The sequence below is a fragment of the Coptis chinensis genome, chromosome 6, assembly GCF_015680905.1.
Source record: "Coptis chinensis isolate HL-2020 chromosome 6, ASM1568090v1, whole genome shotgun sequence".
Taxonomy (NCBI): Eukaryota; Viridiplantae; Streptophyta; class Magnoliopsida; order Ranunculales; family Ranunculaceae; genus Coptis; species Coptis chinensis.
In genome coordinates this window covers 38203571-38226057 of record NC_141461.1, presented here as the reverse complement: position 1 = coordinate 38226057, position 22487 = coordinate 38203571, and the positions used below count along the sequence as shown (strand labels likewise).

General features: G+C 36.2%; 2 protein-coding genes and 2 pseudogenes across 3 annotated transcripts; 2 read left to right on the top strand and 2 right to left on the bottom strand.

The window, feature by feature from the left end:
* Nucleotides 1-319: 319 nt before the first annotated feature.
* Nucleotides 320-8057, top strand: LOC147492874 (kelch repeat-containing protein At3g27220-like). 2 transcript variants are annotated; one of them, XM_086565860.1, is made up of 7 exons: nucleotides 320-533; nucleotides 618-779; nucleotides 1298-1527; nucleotides 3029-3199; nucleotides 3301-3406; nucleotides 4200-4406; nucleotides 7700-8057. In XM_086565860.1, exons 1-7 carry the CDS (start codon nucleotides 339-341, stop codon nucleotides 7862-7864), a joined length of 1236 nt encoding a protein of 411 aa, XP_086421986.1. In that variant the 5' UTR covers nucleotides 320-338; the 3' UTR covers nucleotides 7865-8057. The 2 variants fall into 2 exon arrangements, with proteins under 2 accessions (XP_086421986.1, XP_086421987.1); XM_086565861.1 differs by having other exon boundaries at nucleotides 7471-8057.
* Nucleotides 8058-13556: 5499 nt separating this feature from the next.
* On the top strand, nucleotides 13557-16510 carry LOC147492873 (2-hydroxy-palmitic acid dioxygenase mpo1-like). Its single transcript, XM_086565591.1, has 4 exons — nucleotides 13557-14174; nucleotides 15964-16026; nucleotides 16104-16175; nucleotides 16262-16510. Exons 1-4 carry the CDS (start codon nucleotides 13827-13829, stop codon nucleotides 16376-16378), a joined length of 600 nt encoding a protein of 199 aa, XP_086421717.1. The 5' UTR covers nucleotides 13557-13826; the 3' UTR covers nucleotides 16379-16510.
* A 2351-nt stretch (nucleotides 16511-18861) lies between these two features.
* Nucleotides 18862-19824, bottom strand: LOC147492872 (pectinesterase QRT1 pseudogene; annotated as a pseudogene).
* A 918-nt stretch (nucleotides 19825-20742) lies between these two features.
* Nucleotides 20743-21027, bottom strand: LOC147492871 (auxin-responsive protein SAUR21 pseudogene; annotated as a pseudogene).
* Between the last annotated feature and the right edge of the window lie 1460 nt (nucleotides 21028-22487).

Here is a 22487-nt window from a genome sequence, read left to right as displayed (position 1 = left end):
TCAGCCAGCAATATTATTATGGTTGGGCGTATTTTATGTTGTTTTTAAATTATAGTTTAACTCCGTTTCCTATAGATGGTAAACATACTGAATACTCTTATCTTATAATTGTCGAGACTCAATAGAAGGCACACAATCCCCACCAAAAATTTGATCTCGTTTGTTTGGCGCCAATTGAAGTGGAAACAAGAATCAAAAAGACCTTTCGAGCCGAACCTTGTCCAAAATAAGAATTGGGCCTTTAGCTCATGGGTATTTAATTAGGCCCAAATCAATCTGCTGCTGGAACCGGATCTATAAACTTTCAATGTGACACGCCAATTTGCATAGACATATAAATGGCTAGAACAACTGGAAAGAGCAGTAGCATTTCCTCAAAACTGGTGCTCTTCTTAGTATTGGCAGCTCTTCTTGGATTTGCATTGATCATTGATTTCCTATGGGCTTCTTCTTCTTCTTCACCTCTCTCAATTGCTTCTACTTGGTACCTTCAAAATTCCCGAACAGTAACTGTACCAAATAATTTCGATAAGGCAAGTTTAAGTTTTTTTTTTTTTTTGGAATTTCGGTTAAGTCATTTTTCTATTGATTGATATATATATATATATATATTTCAGGTTAAAGAGAAAATAGTTGTATCAGCGACTTTTGCTGATTTACCTGGACCTCAATTAGAATGGGAGAAGATGGCATCGGCACCTGTACCGCGTCTTGATGGGGCAGCTATACAGATTGATAATCTTTTATTTGTGTTTGCTGGATATGGTACCATTGATTATGTGAGATTCTTTTATCAGATTTTTATTTGTTATGTTTTTAATGTTTGAATGTTTGAATGTGCTATTGCTTATATATATAATGCCTTTGACTTGGTTCTTAACTACTGTTTAGAATGAGTAAAATGTCTTTGTGTTCTTCCGTGTTTATTTGGAGTATATAATAAAGGCTTTTGAGGACAAGTTGGGGAAAGTGGAAGAAGATCACATGTACATTCAGTTAGCTTTTGGTGTTTTTCTCGTATTCTTGTTCTTGGGCTGTGTGTGACCGGTGTATTATATTCTGTGCAGAGATTTAGCTTTGGATCCCAATAATGTCGTCTATTTGTTTGTTTTTGGCCTTTTCTTTCTCTTTATGTCATCTCAACCCAAAGCTATTATGTGTTGATAAGTTTGACTCATATTGGTTTATGCTTTTCTCTGCTCACGAACTCTGTTTGTTTCCACTACGTGCATGTGTTTCTTACTTTAGTGATCCTGATTGTAATTCATCTCTTCTGTGTGCTGTTTTTAATCTTTAGGTGCATACTCATGTTGATGTTTATAATTTTTCGGATAATTCGTGGGGCAGAAGGTTTGATATGCCCAAAGAAATGGCGCATTCACATTTGGGAATGGCAACGGATGGGAGATACATCTATGTCGTTACGGGGCAATATGGTCCACAATGCAGAGGACCTACAGCTCATACTTTCGTATTGGACACCAAGACAAGACAGTGGCGAGACATGTTACCATTACCAGTTCCTAGGTATATGTCTTCAATCATGAAGAGGTTTAATTTAAGTCATCGATACATCCCTTCTAATTTTTTTTCCTTTAAACTTTTGATCTTTTTATTTTTCCTTCATCCATGGCTAAGGTTTAGAGCTAAGCTACATTGACACGGGTACGTGTATCCTTACCCGTGTCGGATATGAAGTGTAGACACAGAAAAATACTAGAAATGGAAGTATATCACATACAAGATGTGCGTGTTTTGTGTCCGACACGGATACATGGACATGTATCCGACACAGATTATTTTTAAAATATGGTGTCCCCATGTAACATAGATACAGATGAATCTAAATATCCTTTACTTTGATGCTTGTGCTCTTCAGAGAGAGTGCATAGGTCAAATACTAAAATAAATTCATGTTGTATTTTTAGTCCTAGCACGATGCTAATACTGTGTTCCATTTACAAATTGTACTTGTTACGGTCCTGAATTTTTAAACGTATTTTGACCAAGTGAATAGGATTTTTCTTGTTGGATTCCTTGGTCCATTTTTATTACCACTTTGTACCCTACACCTACTGTCTCTCTGATGGTTGTCATGTGTAATTGTGGTGCGAAAGTATAAAGGGGTATGCTCTATTGTTACAACCTGCTAGTCATGTCTTTCTACCTTTAAATTATGGGAAAGAGTGGGTCATGTTGACTATTGAGATACTTCTGTTCTTTTATTTATTATTCAGCCTGCGTGTTGATAATCGTAAAAAGAAGGGGTGGGGCTTTGACCTGTGATATTCTTAGAAAGAGTTCCAACCAAAGTTTCATTCTTTGCTTGGGCGTTCTGCTGGGATAGGACTTTGACGTGTGATAATCTTTGAAAGAGGGGTAAAATACTTTTAAACAGGTGTGTCATGTGTACCATGAAGGAGGAAACAATTCAACACTTGTTCTTGGGTTGTGAAGTGGCGCAAGTGGTATGGGATTATTTCATGCAGTCTCTTCAGTGCCATTGTGATGCATCCCAAGGCATGATGGGATAGTTCAACTGCAAGCCATAGGGTCAGTTCTTCACCACTGGCCGCCTCTTAGCAAAGATTGTGGCTCACACAATTACATGATCTATAGGCTTGAAAGGAATCGTTGAATTTTTTATGATGAGTCTAGGGATGTCCAGAGCTTATTGTCAAAGTCACTTATGTGGGATCAGGGTCTCTCTTACCCAATGTTAGGGGTTTGAAATTGGAAGATTTTGTATTTATGTGGGATGCCGTGAGCCTATGTTTGTTTGTACTACTTGTAGGTGTGAAATTCTCTCGCACCGCGTCATCATTTTTTTTAATATAATATAATCTACTGTTTTGTTGAAAAAAGAAAATATTAATCACCCTGAAAGTGATAATCTGCATCTGAGTAATGATATGAAATGTTTGTTGTGCCAATGTTTATGCTTGATCCATGATTTAGTAAAGCCTGCTTGGAGAATTTGTTGTTGACATCTTGAATGAGTAGTTTTAATGTATCTGAAAACTTTTAGGTATGCGCCAGCAACCCAACTCTGGAGAGGCAGACTCCATGTGATGGGTGGAAGCAAGGAGGATCGTCATGAACCTTCATTAGAACATTGGAGTATTGCAGTAAAGAATGGCAAAGTATTAGAGAAGGAGTGGCGTAACGAAATACCCATTCCCCGTGGGGGACCTCACAGGTTCGTGATCATTTCTGCTAGATACTAGGTTTGGTATACTCATGTTGGTGCATGATAAAACAATAGTTCCTCACTCGTTTTGAATCTAACTTTTTCAACAGAGCGTGTGTTGTTGTTAATGATCAACTGATTGTTATTGGTGGTCAAGAGGGTGATTTTATGGCCAAGCCTGGATCTCCAATATTCAAGTGTTCCCGGAGGAATGAGGTATGTGAGCGAACATTTCTTCTTTGATTAACTTTGCATTCTCTACTCCCCTTCCCTTCCCTTCCAAATCAGAGAATACAACATTCGGGCAAAGCTCCTAAATAATCATCTGGACACTTCTGTCTTTTAGTTTTATTTGGTAGCCTCCGATGTTCATATTTAGCCATATCATGTATCACACCTGCTTTTACGTCATTGTGTTGACTATCATTTCGTTCCTCTATCATGCATATTGGTTATACATTAGAGGTTGAAAATATAAAATCAAGATAAGTTGCTAAAATATCTTTGAACATCATCTAGCACAACTTGGTAGTCACCCCACTGGTTCGTTCCATTTTCAAGTGACATGCCTGGTTTACTATGTCAACACTATTGGTACAAAAAAGCACTAATTTAATGGTATTAAAGTTTTGGTGAAAGTTTCTTGTTTTTGATTATGCCATTTGTTAAAGAATTTACTGTCATCTATTAATTGGGATTTCCCTGTCTACGTTAAGAGCATATGATATCAAACACTTGTTACATTATATTTCTCTTATCATTTGTCACTTTTCTGATGAAAAGAAGTACAATTGTTTCATGTATCTGAGACAATTCTGTATTTACGTTATCTTATATTCTGCTGCCCAATCGTAGTTTGTGTAGTGTCAAATTGAAGGGTTGATGCTTACCATGATTAGTCTTTGGGTTGTCTGAGTCTGTAACCTTTCAGGTCCTTCGTTTTCAAGCCACTCATGTGCTATATATCTCTTTTGTTGTATACATAAGAAAGATTTCGCTGTTGTTCCAGGTGGTTTATGGCGATGTTTACATGCTGGACGATGACATGAAGTGGAAGGGTTTGCCTTCCATGCCCAAGCCTGATTCTCACATCGAGTTTGCTTGGGCTATTGTCAACAACTCCATTGTAATTGCTGGAGGCACAACAGATAAGCACCCAGTGACCAAAAAGATGGTCCTGAATGGAGAAATATTCCAGTTTAACTTGAACACACTGGTATGTAAACTCAATTCACATGCTTATATGGATTTTTTTGCTTAATGTCTGTTTATATATTTACAATTACTAACATTGATATTAGTAACACTGAATGATTTACTGTGATTAATTTTCACTGCATTAGTTGTTTATTAACCTGTCTAGTGGAACAGTTTTATTTTGTAAGTGGTCGGCTGGTGGCACAATTCAGGGTTGATGCCTGACTTATGTTACCGTTTTACTTGGGTATGTTTCATTCATTGCCTTCAGGTGCTTTCGCATAATTATGCATGAAAGTGCAATCTTTGGCCTAGTTGTCCATCTCCTCTACCACCAGTCCACCACTCTCCTTCATATTTATTTCCTTATTTCTTCCTTCCTAGTAGAACTTCACCTTGCATCGAAGCAGGCCACCATATTCCTGGTTTAAAACCACATTTTTTACATATTCACGAACTTTTAGTTTTCATGAAGATGCACGATATATTCATACAAAGAGAGATAGAAAATGTGGTGAAGAAACTAGTGATGTATTCATCAAAAGGAGAAACTGGAAAGGAAGTGACAAAACCTGTGAGATATCCATCACAAAAAGAATATAAATAAAAATTGAGGATTTGATGTAATGTTTATATCAAAATTCAAAGTTAGCAAATTGTTTCCAGCCAAGGTAATAAATATACAGGTAGGTACTACCTCTATGGCAACAGAAGAGGACATCATGAAGTGTTGACAATACTAACTAGGAAAAAAACAACTAATGATGGAGGGAAACCTACTATCCTTGTGGAAGGGGCAAATAATAGTGTTTGTGTTTCACCTAGTAGATGTGACATCAATATTATTGTCACAACTTTGCAAAAGGTTGTATTCCAACTGGGCAGTGTCAACATTATATTCCTTTGGATCAATGTGTGGATGGGAAATTTCATTTTAGGTTGAACTCTATGATTTGTTTAGGATAGTATCTGACAAGACTGATGCATTGGGAGTATATTGAGATGAGGGCAATGGTATGGAATGGAAAAAAGTGTGATACTAATGAGAGGTTTCACTGGTTGGCAAATCAAAACTAGATCCTATTTTTCCCTGATGGCCACTGTACACTATGTAGTCATAAGTGTTAGGTAGAGACGAACAATGTTGCATATGGGATAACAAGAAAGAATGTATTGATGAAATATTCCGTGGTGCTCCAAATTGGTGAGACATCCCAACTTTCTGTAGTAAGAAGATCTGCTGCAATACAATCAAAATGGCTTTACTAGGATAGTTTGCTTTAAGACAGTCCCAACTATTAGTTTGAATCCAAGAGGGATGGGCATTCCAAGTTCCAACAGTCAGTCAGTTTGTTACAATTTGGAAGAAGGTGTGGACCACTCATTACTTGCTTGGTTGCATCTTTCATTTGGGGGACTTTCCTTTCATTCTTTGGGAAGTCTTGGAGTCAATTATATAGCATCATCGAAGCTTCGGGGAGTATTCTCATTGTGCACCACCTCACTGTTAAGGGTAAGTGGCTTGTGGAGCACATATGAAATGCTATAATTTGGGCTTTGTGGAATAAGAGCAATAGGAGGGTGCTTGAGCATGAGAGGAACTTGCAAAAAATTATCTCTGATGTGAAGGAGCTTCATTCCGGTTAAGCGTCCAAGAATTCTCCATTTAGGAGACTGAAGTTCCAAAATTTAAGCCGAAAATCGACAGGTGCACTGGTATAAAGGAGTAGTCTGCATAGCAGGTAAGAAACAAAGTGCGCTACCACAATCAACATTGGATGAAGTTATTAGAAACGATGCTAAGAAGCTAGACATGCTAGGTGAGTACGTGAGATGGCAGGCAATAGAAAAGATTGGAAAAAGAAAATTCATGTGTCCGAACCCATTTATATGGGATTAAGGCAAGGATGATGACGATGAAGTTCCAAGAGTTTGTGTAATTGGGGTGCAATTTTGGTGCGACTATATTGTATTTTCCGTTTTTGTTTCCCTTTTCCTTAGGTCTAAGGAAGCAAGAGATGAGACCTCTTGACCCACATGCTCTATGGTGCATTGTAACTTGCTCCTTGATGAATATATTGTTTTTTTTTTTTGGATAAAAAAGTAGGCTAGGTGTGACAATGAAAACATTTTTTGTAACCCTCAGTGATGATGGCAATAAAACATTTTCAGTGATGATGAAAACATTTTGGTGCGACTATATTGTATTTTGCGTTTTTGTTTTCCCTTTTCCTTAGGTCTAAGGAAAGCAAGAGATGAGACCTCTTGACCCACATGCTGTCTATGGTGCATTGTAACTTGCTCGTTGATGAATAAAATTGTTTTTTTTTTGGATAAAAAAGTAGGCTAGGTGTGACTATGAAAACATTTTTTGATAGGCATGTCTATACCTTTTTGTACTACAATGATTAGTTTGCAATAAGATATGGTTAGGATCAACCAAACCTTGCTTGCTTTTGCAGGGTTTAGGGGCCAACCTTCATAGAATTTTTCTGTAGTGGGTTTGTTTATAGATATTCTGGGACCTAGCCATATTGCTCAATTTGTGTGAAGTTAGAAGTCAACTGGCGTAGAATGATTCTGTAGTGGGTTTGTTTACAGGTTGTCGAGACCCAGCCATATTGCTCTGTTTGTATGAAGTTGAGATTCTTAGTCTCAACAATCTCATTTCTGTAAAGCTTAAAGGCTCTAGAGGAAATGTCACATTGCTATAGAACATGAATTTTGATTTCCAGAAAAAAGCATAAACTATCACTATTAATTACAGTAATGTAATCTTTCAGCTTTTACACTTAAAATATACTTCTTATGCACAATCTACAAGTTCAGACTCCAAATTTTTATGTGATAACTCAGGTTTAGATCAGAGATGTTACAACACACTTCTGAACTCACTGATGTCAAGATTTTCAATATTTAGAACATTTGTCTGATTCTACTACATCAAAGATCAGACGGTTTGGTCAATTTCAGCTGGACCAAAAACTGATATAGGTTGCTGATATAATAAAATTTTCAGGCCCTATCCATGTCAATTAGAAATGATTGCATGACAATGCCTGCACTGTATTATGTTTTCACAGGCATTGTCAAGCAGAAACTTCAGACTTTGCTCAAGGTCCGTTTGATGAATGTAACCAGACGATCTCTTTACTTTCTTGGACCTTTCTTGTCTGTTAACCATAATGAAATTTCTTGTTGCAAAGTTATCCGGGTGCTTAGGAGATAATGGAGTTTGATTTTCCCTAGTCAATGTTTGCTGTGAGTATTATCTCAATGCTTCACTGGTTATGACTGTGCTGATGATTACAGAAATGGTCTGTGGTTGGGAAGTTGCCTTTCCGCGTGAAAACAACTCTAGTAGGATTCTGGGATGGATGGTTTTACTTCACATCTGGGCAGCGTGACAGAGGACCCGATGATCCAGCACCTAGGAAAGTTCTTGGAGATATGTTTAGAACTAAATTGAAATTGTGATCTACTCTATGGTGATAAACACATGTATGTTGTAACCTAATACTGATTAGCAATTCGTTGTGATCAAATTATTGACGTCTAACCTATTCAAGTTTTGTTCAATCATACCTGTAACATTGTGACAGCAGAAAATATCAATGTTTACTAAATAGCTTCAATGATAATTTAGTGGCAAGTCTTGTACGATTCCTTATTCTGCATAGTTGATTGACAGATGAAGCTGGCAATTCTTTATAAAATTTGCTGTTTGTGGCATATTGCATCCACATAATTTAGCTTCCTCCATATGGCTTCTCCCCTCTGATATTTTGATATTGTGAACTGTGTTACTTGTATCCTTATCATTTATATCCTTAGCCAGTAAAAATAAGAGCCATAACATGAATGCTATCCTGAGACTCTTAGACTATGTTTGCTTCACTGGAACCAAATTCCCTGAAACTGGAGAAATTGAAGAGATAGGCTATGTTTGTGAACTCTGTTTGCTTCACTGTTACCTTCTGAAAACCTTGATCACATTGACCACAAATCTCATACTGTTTATTCTAGCTGCCCTTTCCTCTCGACAATTGTTTCTTGGGACCTAAGCCACCTATTGTATGTAGAGCATCAAACAACTCTAATCGAAGCTTCCACCGCAAAACTTCTCTTTTAATATCCAACTTTCATCACTTCTCCGGTTTGATATCGAGTGATAGATATTCTTAGATTTTTACTACTTTCAAGAGGTTATGAGTTTGTATTTTTCTTCAATTCCTGAGAAGATGTTTTGAGCAAGAAAAAAAAACTCCTGAGAAGATGTAAGTATGTTGAGAGTGTTTGTCCTCACAAAGTTCTAAAAGATATCTGAGTTGCGAGTTGTGCACACATGCCTTGGGGATTGTGGCATTGTCAAAAGAAACAAAAACTTGATGGCAGCCAACACTCTCAAAGTCGAGTGGTAAAAAAGGATTATCTATGAACCTATTTTCATACCATTAACCTTGTATGTTTTGAGCAAGAAAAAAAACCTCCTGAGAAGATGTAAGTATGTTGAGAGTGTTTGTCCTCACAAAGTTCTAAAAGATATCTGAGTTGCGAAGTGCACGCATGCCTTGGGGATTGTGAAACAAAAAACTTGTAAAATCAAAGTCGAGTGGTAAAAAAGGATTATCTATGAACCTATTTTCATACCATTAACCTTGTATGTCATCCTTAATGAATAGTGATCAGCTCAAGTGTGTGGGAATGATTGAGAAATTAAATTGGTTTGTTCTCCTTGGTTTTAGATGGGGAAAGAGGTCATTTGAATTGATCGGCTGAACCCATTTCTTGTGTGGCTTAGCCTCTCCCCCTTATTTCCCCTATTTCTTATGGGCTTTATTTAGACCCTTCCTTAAGTCTTCTCGTGGCACTTATCCTTCTTTTCCATCTCATGGTCCAAAATTACCCATTTGTTTCTCTCTATCTATTTTGAGTTAAATTCTTGTGCTCTCATCTTATACAAGTGTTATGTTCTAGGCCTCTTATATATACATGTGGTGTCACTAGTCATAAATATGGCTACTATAGATTAGTTCTCTGTTCCTCACTCATGCCAAAAAGTTCACGTAAATTAATATACATAAATCTAGAAACTTTTAAAAATAATAATGACCCGCCCAGCCCAATATTAGTTCAGCTATATTTTTTTGAAAAAAATTATTACAACAACTTTTATCTATTGGGAAATGGGAGTTCGCTAGTGAAAAAAATTAATTTTAATGATGTACAAAACAATTAATTTAGAATAGTTTAAATATTTAGACTCACCAGCTTTCTATACAAATGGTAAACCCATTGGCAAATAAATCAATAGTAAAAAATCGATACAAGAAAAGTTTTATGCAAATATAAAATTGTTATAACTCGTAGAGCTCAACGTTCTCAAATACTAATCTTTGCATTAAGTATTGACTAAAAAACAACTTGCTAATATTAGCACGGCGCCATTTGGAAAAGTTTTTCTTGCATTTTCATTTATTGAGAAATTAGAGTTTGCTAACTAAAAATATTATTTTAAAGGCATGCAGAACAGTGAATTTAGAAGAGTTTAAAAGGTTAGAATCAGTATATATAAATGGTTCATCAAATTTTATTATAGGCCTTGAACTCCAATTTAGATGGCGTACGTTGAGCTTTTTATGAAAACATTGTAAAATATTGTGTAATGTTATAAAAAGGCAATATAGTAATTCTATAGTAAAACTTAGATAATAACAACAAACATAATAAGACCGCTTTGCTCTCTCTCTGTTTTATAGCCTACTTTTAGGGGAATACTACTCCCATAAATGATGGAAACGCAATACTGACATTTTTATAATGTTACGCCATGATGCAATTGTTATTGTTTTCATAGTTTACATGTAAAATCTTTTATTGTATCAATTTAATATGCATATTGGCAGGAATGTGCCTACATATAATTGTTCATAATTAATTGATGCATACGGGGTAGAAACACAATATTTATATTTTCATATTAAAAAATGTTTTCATGCTCTAAAACTTTTACAAATTTATATATTTTTTGTTATTTCATGAACAAAGTATATTCGGTGTTATAGATGCAATTTTAAATCTAATCATCATGAGTGAGTGCATTGTTACCGACTTAATGTGGTTATAATCTATCTCGTAAAATGGCACGCGCATTTTGGTTATAATGAATTCAATAGCTTACAAACAATCAAAGGGAGGACATCAATAATGGGAGAACATAAAAAATGGCAAGAATGCAACACTTGCTTTCACAAGAAACATCAAGAATGGAAAGAATGGTTGGTTGCGCTTAATCACGAGGACACGTATGGAATTTAAAATCTAATGCTTTTACTTGCTTTAATTTCATTTAATGTTATAATATTTTTTTCCTTATATCAAATGATTTATTTGGAGAAGGAGCAATTATTATCCAACATTTTACGCAATGATTCTACAAATACTCTTTTGGGAGTAGATATTGGAGACACCAACATTGGTGTGGCTGCACTAGACATGCTTAATGGTTCAAGCCCCGTGGCATTTGTAAGTCCATTTTCTGTAATCTTTATTTTTGATAACTACTATATATATTAGTTTCTTGCTAATGTGGTGATTAGTTCTTGTCATGAACTAACATAGTTCATTCCAATTTTGTATTGGTTTTTACTTAGGTAGGGAGAAAGAATATTGTGATGAATTCATGAACTACATAAGGTACAGGATTGTTACTGTCTCATTAGGTAAAATTATATTTGTTGTAAATGTGTATAAGCATTAAATGAGTTCAAATACGAGATTGTAAATGTGTATGAACATTATATGAGTTAAAATATTAATACGAGATTGTAATGGTGTTGCAGAGTTACAAAATGATTTTCACTAGAATCTGGAAAAGTCCAACTTATTTGGAGACGTATTCTACACCTATGGGGACGAGCATTACATTTCAATGGTATTTTATGATTCTTTGTCTTATTATGGAAATATAGTTCAAGATATCATGGTTTCTCATAAAATCAATAGCTTCCATTCTCATTTTTATATATAGGAATTTAAGAGATGATTCGAGCAAAATGTTGAATTTATGAATCTCCCATATCAAAAACAAAAGCTAATGGATGATATTGGAGTTGCAAAAGTAATACTAGATAAGTTTCGCTTGATAGAAAAAAAAAATTGGAATGATGGGCTCTTCATATTACTCGATCATTACTTTGTTGTCAGTTTTTGTATATTTTGTCTTAAATATTTCATGAAAAGTGAGTAGTAATATGTGGGCAGAACTTGATGAGGAAGACTGCCTATTTTGTATGGTATCATACTGTAACACCTCGCAAGTCAATAACTTTATAAATTGATTTGTTATATTGGGTAACAATTTTTTTTTCTAATAAGATATATGGTGTGTTTGATTGGGAGGCCAAATATTGATATTGACAAAAAAAAAAAGATAGTTTACGTTTTATGTTTTGTGTTAATGACTTATGTGGACGTGTTATGTTTTTTTGTTTTTTTAAGAAATAGAGACTATTTTGTAATTGCAGCAGTTTTGTAATTTGAAAATTAAGAGAGAACAAAATGTTTAAAAAAGGAGATACTCTTTTCCTCAATTTTTCTTTGAATGGAGGCTAACCTGAGAGAGAGAGAGTCTTTTTTGAGAGGGAATTATAGTTAGAGATACTAAAAATAGATTTTTGATATAAACTTGTAATTAAAAGTGTATAGCTAAATTGATTTACAATTGAGAAAGAAGAAAATGAATTGTGCACCATCAATCAACAACCATTGACTCAGATATATGGTTGATCACAATGTTTTGGAATAAGACAAATATAAGGTTGTTAGGGCATCTCCAATGGGGGGTGTAATTTTACACTTCCACATAGGCTCCATATGGGTGCCACTAGGATTTTAGCCACCCTACTACACTCTCATGTATTGAACCAAAATATACACATTGGATAGTCTCCAATGGAGAAAAATAGAACAGAGTGTTTTCTAAAACAAAGACGTTAGTTTGAGTGTCGTCTAAGAAAAAATGTATTGAAACGTCACTTAGCTTAACAAGACGTACTGACTTTTTGACAAAGAGAAACGTTGATTAAAGTAACGTTTAATTGAAAAAAGAAAAAAGAAATAACATAAACAAATGGTTTCCTTCTTCGATCCATCTGTTTCAGGTAATTCCCATTATTGAATTAGGAATGGCAATCGAAAAGATTCAACAATGCAATTATAGTCTTTGAAAACAAATAAGTAAAACAAACAAGTAAGAACATTCTGTTATGAATTCGCATCTACCCCAACCTTTAAACACCTTGGATTTATCAATCATAGAATTTCTAAGAATGCAAATCAATATGATTTGAAGGGGGTACGTGCTTGTTTTTGTAATTCAGAAATATTATTCAAAGATCTAGTGATGTTCAGCTTGTTATCTAACATAGGTACAAATGAATTTGGAAAAAAAAAAAAAACAATAATTGAGATCCACACCTAGAATCAGAACTAGAAGAAAAAGAGAAGATGTTCTTATCAGAAGGACTAAAAGCAAGGAAAACAATATACGTTTTTAAAGTCTAACAAATAAACTCCAATCACATGCATGGATTTGCTTTGCAAGATCAGTCATGGTGGAGAGAGACTTCTTTACATAAAAACGTATGCATGAAACAAAAGCACTCGAAGAAGATGAAATTTAGAGTGGGACGTCACTATAAGTGACGTCTGATTGTATTTTTTTTCAAACGTTGCTTTGAGTGTCGCCCGACCTATTTATCAACTAATAGCTAGATGGGAAATTCCCCACCCCTTCTATTAGTTAATATTCTATTACCTACGGTATACCACTCCCATTGGAAAGAGTTTTTTTGATGTTTGGGATGTAAATTTTACACTCTATACGGTTTACACTCCCCATTGGAGATGCTCTTAAGAATGTTTTGTGAACAGCACAAAAAGTCCTTGAGTTTTTGTGAAAAAATTATTCTGCCTCCAAATTAATACCCAAAAGGCCAAAAGGCTTGTCCAAATAAATAAGGTCATTTTCAAATAGACCCTTACATTTTTGGCTTCTTTAGGATATCACCCTTATCTAGCCATCTCAGTTATCTTTGAATCCTCAAGTGTTTGTCATTTTCAAACAGAATTAACTAAATCTGACCAGTAAGGAGGTTGACTTAAAAATAATGTGGAATGAGTTTTATCCCAAATAAACCCAAAATTTAGACACTCTCAAATAATAATGAATCATGAATCATGGTCGGTACATGAATATTTTCAGCAAAGCTAACATTAAAGAGCGTCAACTTGGCAAACCAAAAACGACTTGAGAGTTTAAAAGTCTGTTTTAAGTCAATGCATCACTCTCTTTATTCTTCTACATAAACCCTAAGGCTTGTGTACATTTGTTTCAACTTCGTTCACATTCCATTTTGGCATTCTGCAATTCTTTGTAATGGCAAAGAGTGAATCATTTGACTTTGAGAAGCAGTTTGCTTACTATGGAGCATATCATAGAAACCCCATCAACTATTTCATTCATATGTTGTTTGTTTGGCCTATTTTGTTCTCATTTCTTGTTCTGCTAAGCTTCACACCTTCTTTTCTCAAACTTCCTCACATTGAGTTCTCTCCATTTGGAAACTTGGTATTAAACTTTGGGCTCTTCCCCACTTTGAGTTATGCCTTGTTTTACATATCTATTGATAATAGAGCTGGTTCTTTGGCTGCTGTTTTTTGTGTTTTGAGTTGGGTTGGTGGAAGTTTGCTTGCTGGTAGACTTGGGTACTCTCTTGCTTGGAAAGTAAGTAGTCTTTATTTTGGTGATAGATTTTAATTACCATATTTGATTGTTAATCTCATAATCTGTTGTATTGTTGTTTACTTGTGCTATATATTTGGATTGAAGTGTCTGTTCTGTTTCTAGGATTAAGTTAATTGCTTGGGTATAAATTAGAAATCCACTTCAATTTTTTTGATATTTGTTCAGATTAATTGGTAGCGTTACTGCTTGTTATTGAAAAAAGGGAAAAAGAAAAGCTCAATTGAAAAAAAAAGAAAAGCTAGCGACAAGATAAGATAAGGTTTAAAATAATTAAGTATTCAGATCTTGGCAAGTTTAGGGTAGAATCCGGATCAGACCCAAATGGCCAAACCCACTCGAGTCAAAGATCTAAAACCATAGCCCGTCCATTTCATAGTTTGGTCTACTACCGAGGTGCTAATCCTGAGAAATCAATTTGGGTCAAGTCAGATATGGGTGAAAATGCCTAAAAGTTTGGGACCTGATTCCAAAAAGAAAATGAATACATTGGGCGGCTAAGTCGCCCAGCTTTAATATGCTCAGACTCAGCTCATTTTTAGATGAGATTTAAAATTTTAAATCTGTTCAAGCTCATTTGATAGTTTACACACATGAATGAACCAAGCAGCCTGAGTAGCTCAGGCAGTCTACCTTGTAGTGTTGGTATTCAAGTCTAGCCAATTGAGCTTCTTTATGTTCAAGCTCGGTTCATATAGTTACACGAACGAGCTATAAATGAGTCAAGCATAAGCATCTAGGCTCATTTTCAGCTTTACTAATGCCATACTCATTTTTCTCTTACCTAACCCGGCCTTGAATGTACATGAGGCTAGGGCTGGCCTGAACCGGGCCTCAAGGTTAATTAGAAAGGCTACTTGGTTTGAGGTTTGGAGGATTACATGCTTTAAAGGTTTGGTTGGACCAAACAGGCCCATTTAACACCCTACTTGGCTGTGTTCGGTTCATGGAATTAGGATTTTATGGGAATGCTAAAGAAGAGGAGACATTTTTTTTTGCACTCAAATCATTATATATAGAATAAAAGGAATGTGTTACATAGGAGATGGTCGTGTTACATTATAGCTCAAAAAAATCTATAATAAGACTCAATTGAACACTCTACTCTAGGTACAAATTCAGGTCTAGTGTCATTCCATATAACTTGTCCTCTTTGCTGCTGAATCTGCCCCAAAGTTAGCTTCTCTGCAAGTGTGAGTTAGTCTCCGGATGGTGGTAGCTCATCCATCTAGGCTCTAGCCCTTAGTTGCCATGGGGGTTTCTGCCCATTTAGACTCTGTACAACTGCCTGAGAGTCGCACTCAATCAAAATCTTATTCCAGTTCCTTTGCACTGCACACTCCACTTCCAAAAGGAGACCATACTCTTTTGACCATCTATGGATTCGTGCTCTGTTCTTATAATAATGAAAAACAAATTCCCTTAATTATGAAAGAAGTTGCTTTCTCTTACTTTCCATCTTTGTGCTTTGGTGGTTCATCTTGCTCAATATTCCCTCACTATCTGTTGTATTCCATGGAATCTTGATTCTATAAACCAAAACAGCCTTAAGATAAAATTGAAATGCGAATGGACTGAATGAGGTAACGACAGCTCAATAGCATTCAAAATATATATCTATGAAAATTCTTGCGCAAAGACCATGTATATATCTATTAATATGCTTTTACACATTAAAATCTATAAATTACCAGTAATACCATATTTTAGATTTTCATCGTTCATATGAAATTACTGGCCATAATACTTATTCCAACTACATTATATTCAGATAGTTTTGGCAGCTCAATTATTCTGTTGGACAGCACAAATCATAGGCCACAAAGTCTTTGAGGTAGGTAAACTCTATTTTTCACTATTTAATGGCTCATCATTATGCATCTAATTTTTAATATTTTGATATTTTTGCAGAAACGTGTTCCCAAGATTAAGAACAACCTCACTAAAGCCCTTGTAATGGAACCATTCTTCGTTTTCTTGGAGGTAATCATGTCTTAGTGTCATGTGTTTATAATAGTTTATCTGATTCGAAACTAAGTCTCACAGGCTGCATTTGTTGGTTGCTTCAGGCTCTTCAGATGTTCTTCGGTTATGAACCATACTCAGGTTTCCATGCTAGCGTTCAAGCAAAAATAGATGCGGAATTGAAAACTTTTCGTGACAGCGAGCAGAAGAAAATTTCCTAATTGTTGTTTGGATTGTGTGGTATTTAGGTGATATTTGCTACGAGTTCCATGTTTTAACTATTGGCTGTTGTCATTGCTTCACTGTACTCAGACACTTCGTGTTATTAACAAATTACAGTTTGTAGTAGATAATACTAAGATGCTTAATGGAGTGGTAACGGAAAAATCATTAAGAAAGAAAAAAACCCAGTAGCTGCTGGGGATAGAAGGCATGGGCTCTGACGCTTCAGGGGAAGGAGCAAGGAAAGGGATTGCATGTTCTTCCTTGTGCACTTCTGTTGAGTCCTTTGCCTTTCTGCCTCCAAGTCATTGAGGGGGGCTACCAAGCCATTTGCATTTTGTGGGAGAGGTGTAAACTATTACAAGCATACCCTCATTGCTCATTGATCTGCAAAAATGATTCCGTTGAGGATTAGGAAGCAAGAAGACCATGTGGCCTTACAGGGAGTTGGTTCACCCGTAGTAGCGTGAATTTTTTATTTTCGTTCGTCAAGAAAATGTGAAAATTTTGAAACCCGTAGGTCCTCGTATCTCCGTCAATCAATTCAGAGGTTAAGTAACTAGACAAGAAATTTTAAGCAGGGTTTTCATATTTAAAGGCAAACTAGAGCAAGATTTATGTAGCGTAACCTATATGATCGATCAATATAGAGTTTGGGACATTGAAGCTATGATGCTCATTGCAAGGTCTGCAGCCTGTATGGGATAGCCAGTGCCAGTGCCAGTGGACAAAAGAGCTTTGGGGAATTGGATCTTCCTAGTATTGATGTTTTTGGATGACATCTCCCGTTTGGGTTTTAGATCATAATGAAACAGACTGTTCCTAAACATGACGAATCGATGAACAAATTCTTGCACAAGTCAGATCAAGGAGTTCGGAAATCAAAGTATAACAAGTTTTTGTAGAAGATGTGACTTTGCAATTGTGTAACTGTACAATTGTGATCCGACCAATTCGATATACGTATTTATTGTAGCCAAAGAAAACAGAATGTATTATTAACTAGAATTTCTGAATTTGCATAAACTTTTGTACTTCAAATTTACATGTCAATGTGTGCACTCCTCAAGAATATACAAAAACATTCGATCAATTACAAAAGGCAAAAAAACACTACGACGCTTCTAGAAATTGTTCTATTGAATGATATAGTTGGAGGAGACTCTTTTCTGCCTCTCATCTCTCCTTTACACTAAGGTATTTACATTGTTAGCAACTAGTTTGATATCGCAAAGTGAATAATGATAAAAATTAGAATGCTCATATCCGCCGCGTTTGTTAATAGTCAAACTCGCAACTAATTCAACTGACTAGTTATATCAATGAAGGCCTCTTCGTCGCATGGGATTGTTAGACCACCCATTGGATGATTGAATCCAAACTCTTCCTCGGCTTGATTTAACAAGTCATGGAACAAGGGATGGTTCAAGTACGATATGGGAACCACAAATCGTTTCTTCTTGCTGCTCTCTCCAACATAAACTGTAATGTGACCTTTAGGAACAATCAAGTTTTCCGTATTTGACAGAGACCGTCGAAGACTTCTCTTAGGACGAGAAATAATAGCTGGTAAACCAAAGGCCATTGGATGGTGCAAGAATAAGAGGAAACAAGTGTATAAACTATAAAGGTTCTGGGGAACTAAAGAAATGAGTTGAGGACTTGGGAGTTGGATGGTAACAGAGTTGATATAGGTGTGTATTTATAGAGATGAAATGGCCTTAAGAAATTTCCTCGTCACGAGAATAGTGAAATACCACATGTTTTGTCTGATATATAGTTATTAATTCCTAACTACTATCAAAAAAAAAAGTGGTCACATTTATCTGTTTTCTGTTGCAACATGCATGCCCTACCAAAAAGTGTCTGTTAGACGTGAGATATAGCAAGATTGGATTTGAGATTATGCATTTATGCAGAGCAACTACTTATGAGTGATATAGAAATTGAGGCAAGCTCATAGACATGTCTTGTGATGAATCATATGAGTTTTCTGATAATTTAAGCTTTGTGTACTTGTTGGTCCCATTGATCCTTTGTTTTGCTGCAACACCGGCCTGTAACAAGAAAACAATACCAAGGACACCCTAAAAGTGGAAGTGGACAACTAACCTACCGGCTGGACGGAAAACAACCTAATCAATTTCTGCCTACTTGTTGAATTGTAGAACAACCGCGAAAAATTCCTTGACAAATGGAGTCTTTAAAAGCAAAACCATCCAAAACCACAAGAATGTATGTATGAGAAAACCCATACCTTACATACATTGAATGGGCCAGTTTGTAATGTTTGTCTTGAAACCAACAACTGTGGATGTAATTCAAATAAGGCTTGTCAAAGCTATTCTTCCAAATTGTAGGTGCATGAACGCACAATGTATTAGTAACTATAATTTGCTTAAACCCTTGTACTTCAAATTTACATATCAGTGTGTCAATTACAAACGGAAAAAAAATTCACACAGACGCTTCTAGAAATCGGCTAGTCTGAGCCACGCATCAGCATCAATGAAACTCTTTTCCATAAAAGGCCTTCTTCATTGTTGAAATATTTTGCCCGTCCAGCACGATTTGTTGTATCGGCTCCTCTTCCCCGGCAACGGTATTCTCCCAAGGACACAGTCATCTGTCTTGAAGGGTCTCACCAGTCACTCCAACCTGAGGGATTTATAAACGCGTTGAAACGACATAGAGAATAAACAATTTTTGCATATCGACCACAAGGTCTTCCCAAATAGTTAGTCGTCCCCCACTTCCAGTGACTCTACAATTGATGAATGAAAAGCCCGTATTCTCCTCCGTCGAGTTCCTATGGTGAGCAACAATAGCTCCAGATCTTTTTGCGATTGAATGTAGGGTGCAAGCGACCAATTGTCATAGAGTGACCTTCCATTGCCACATATAAAGTCCATAGACCCTTGAATAAAGCACTGATAAAAATAATGTGTGCCCTTCAAGTCTAGCAGAGTTTCCTGCATCCCTCGAAGCGTGACTCTAAAGCACATAGCTTTGTCTCCAGAAACCTTCAGTGCTACAGCTTGCATTCCAGACTCATCTCCCCTTGCATAGTTGCATCTATAGAGTTCTCAACCATTATACCCGTTGCAACAAAGTAGTCACCTTCGCTGTCAACAGTGGCTGTACGATAAGTCCCAAGAGATTTTTCCATATGCGTCTTTATCAGAAGCTTAGCGTCGTAAGTAATCACAACTTTGGAGCTGTCAGTTCCGATCAGTGAAATATAAGGTTTATTAACAAGTACTCTTTCTCTGTAAATCCCAGGATTTATAATAATCTTCACCCTTTGTGCGTTATGTTGAGGTACCATGTCAATTGCAGCCTGAATTGAAGCTGAATCTCCTGAACCATCCTTGGCCACAACGATCACTAGAGTAGGCTTGAAAATACCGCTCGCTTCCAAGTCTCTAGTATCCTGCATGTCCATCCATGTTATATAATTCAACGAATCATCATCACCAGCGCAGCAGATTGTAGGTAATTGTGTACTATATGATCGTCCAATGGAGTTTGTCACATTGAAGCTATGATGATGTCCACTGCAAGGATAGTCAACGCAAGAGGAACGAAGAACTCGGGGTATTTTAACAAACCAGTAAGGCAGCAATCAACCCCTATCAGAACCCGGCCGGTCTTTTTTTTTAAAGATGGTACCTGAGAAATAACCTCACAAACCATCGCTTAACCAACAGACACTTGAAAGGGATCACTTGAACATAACATTACTCCAACAACATTACCAATGTGAATTTCTTATTCTAAGGAACCAATTGATCTTTTGTGAATGATCTCTTGGTTCAATGGAACAAAGTTATTAAAATTTGTATTATTCTTTACCGCAATCTTGTTAGCTGCCGACAAACTTGGAACTGATGACTTACAAAACATTAGATTTTAGGATAGGGTGTTAGGTTCCTGGTTAGGTAATTTGACTTTCCATTCCTTCACTAAACGAATATTGTTCATTTGCTTAACAGAGGGAAACCAATTAGAATTTATACAAATTAAAACGTGTTGCATTTTGAAAATTTTCCTAGAATTGCTGGTCTACTTTCCTGATTGATGGATACCTTGCATACATTGGGAGAGAATATATTTACCCAATCAATGTATATAAATAAAAATATAAATACTACAAATACAAAATAAGTAGAAAGTAGCATGCAGGATTAGAAGAAATAATTGTTCTATTGAATGATATAGTTGGAGGAGACACTCTTTCTGCCTCTCATCTCTCTTTTACACTAAGGTATTTACAATGTTAGCAACTAGATATCTCAAATTGTATGATGATAAAATTTGGAATGATCATATCCGCCGTGTTTGTTAATCACCTAACTCACAACTAATTCAACTGACTAGTAATATCAATGAAGGTCTCTTCGTCGCATGGAATTGTGAGACCTCCCATTGGATGATTGAATCCAAACTCTTCCTCAGCTTTATTTAACAAGTCATGGAACAAGGGATGGTTCAAGTACGATATTGGAACCACAAATCGTTTCTTCTCGCTCTCTCCAACATAAACTGCAATGTGGCCTTTAGGAACAGTCAAGTTTTCCGTATTTGACAGAGAACGTCGGAGACTTCTCTTAGGGTGAGAAATAATAGCTGGTAATCCAAAAGCCATTGGATGCTGCAAGAAGAAGAGGAAGAAAAGTGGCTAAAGGGTCTGGGGAACTAAAGAAATGATTTGAGAACTTGGGAGATGGATGGTAAACAGAGCAGATATAGGCGTGTATATATATCTATAATAGAGTGAGATGGACTTATGGAATTTCCTCATCGTGAGAAAAGTGAAGTACCACATGGTTTTGTCTTGATAAGTACAAGTGGTCACAATGATCCGGGTTCTGTTGCAACATTATGCCCTATCAAAAAGTGTCTGTTAGACTTGAGATGATAGCAAGATTGGATTTCGGATTTATGCAGAACAACTACTTACTAATGATAGGGAAAATGAGAAATCACCTAATGTTTCATTAACTAACAGGCAAGCTCATAAACATGCCATGCAGCCATGTAATGGGTCATTTGAGTTTGTCTGATAATCTAAACTTTCTATTGGTTCCATTGATCAGTTGTTTTTGCAGCAACGGTCGCCCTACCTGGAACAAGAAAACAATACTCTAATTAAGCAACGATTCCCTAAATATGAAAGTGGACTACTAACCCAGCTATCGGCTGGACGGAAAACAGCCTAATTAATTTGTTCCAACTTGCTCAATTGTAGAACAACCACAATATAATGTCTTGAGAAAACGTATCCCTTACATTGACTAGGCCAGTTTGTAATGTTTGTCTTGACATCAACAACTGTCGGTCTAAATCAAATTTAGATTATGATCATCCAATGGGTGGTCTTACGATTCCATGCAGTGAAGAGAAGTTCATGAATCTGACTTCTCATTTGACCAATAGTTTAGGACAGAGGAAGAACAAAGGGACATAATTTGCTGGCTCTAAAATCAGCTAGAGAGGAGGAATGAAGAGATGAAAGTTTCTGGTGAAAAAGTTCAGTTAGCCTCAAGTTGAATTATTGTAAATGACTAGCCATACCAAATCCATCATCTATCAAATTTAAGAAAACTTTAGTTGTGTGATCATACAATGAATTTTGCTAAACTCAGAGCAAGATTAATGCGGACTGAGCTATATGATTGTCCAATGGAGTTTGTCACATTGAAGCTATGATGATGTCCACTGCAAGGAGACTGTAGGATAGTCAACGCAAGAGGAACAAAGAACTCGGGGATTTTTACTCACCCCCCATCAGGACCGATGCTTTTTTTGAAATGGTACCTGATAAATCTGTTGGGGTGTGTGGACCGACATCAATAGTCTCACATCGGCAAGAGATGAAACAACCTCTAAATATAAAAGTGTGGATCTTTGTAAATTTGCATCAAGGCCTTTTTTGAAAATATCCCACACCTTGATCAGTCCAAGGTGGTTAAGTGGGGACAATATCGATGCTACTGAGATCTGTGGGACTAACAAAATCACCTCACCAACCTTAGCTTAACCAACACACACTAGAGGGCATGTAGAGAGACGGGCCTTGTAAAGGATCACTTGAACATAACATTA

What these genes read in the sequence shown, in the direction of transcription:
- LOC147492874 (XM_086565860.1), top strand. Translation starts at nt 339, where the DNA reads ATGGCTAGAACAACTGGAAAGAGCAGTAGCATTTCCTCAAAACTGGTG. An exon ending in AGTGTTCCCGGAGGAATGAG is followed by an intron (nt 3,407 to 4,199) that starts GTATGTGAGCGA and finishes CTGTTGTTCCAG; the next exon opens with GTGGTTTATGGCGATGTTTA. An exon ending in AGTTTAACTTGAACACACTG is followed by an intron (nt 4,407 to 7,699) that starts GTATGTAAACTC and finishes TGATGATTACAG; the next exon opens with AAATGGTCTGTGGTTGGGAA.
- LOC147492873 (XM_086565591.1), top strand. Translation starts at nt 13,827, where the DNA reads ATGGCAAAGAGTGAATCATTTGACTTTGAGAAGCAGTTTGCTTACTAT. An exon ending in GGTACTCTCTTGCTTGGAAA is followed by an intron (nt 14,175 to 15,963) that starts GTAAGTAGTCTT and finishes CATTATATTCAG; the next exon opens with ATAGTTTTGGCAGCTCAATT. An exon ending in CATTCTTCGTTTTCTTGGAG is followed by an intron (nt 16,176 to 16,261) that starts GTAATCATGTCT and finishes TGGTTGCTTCAG; the next exon opens with GCTCTTCAGATGTTCTTCGG.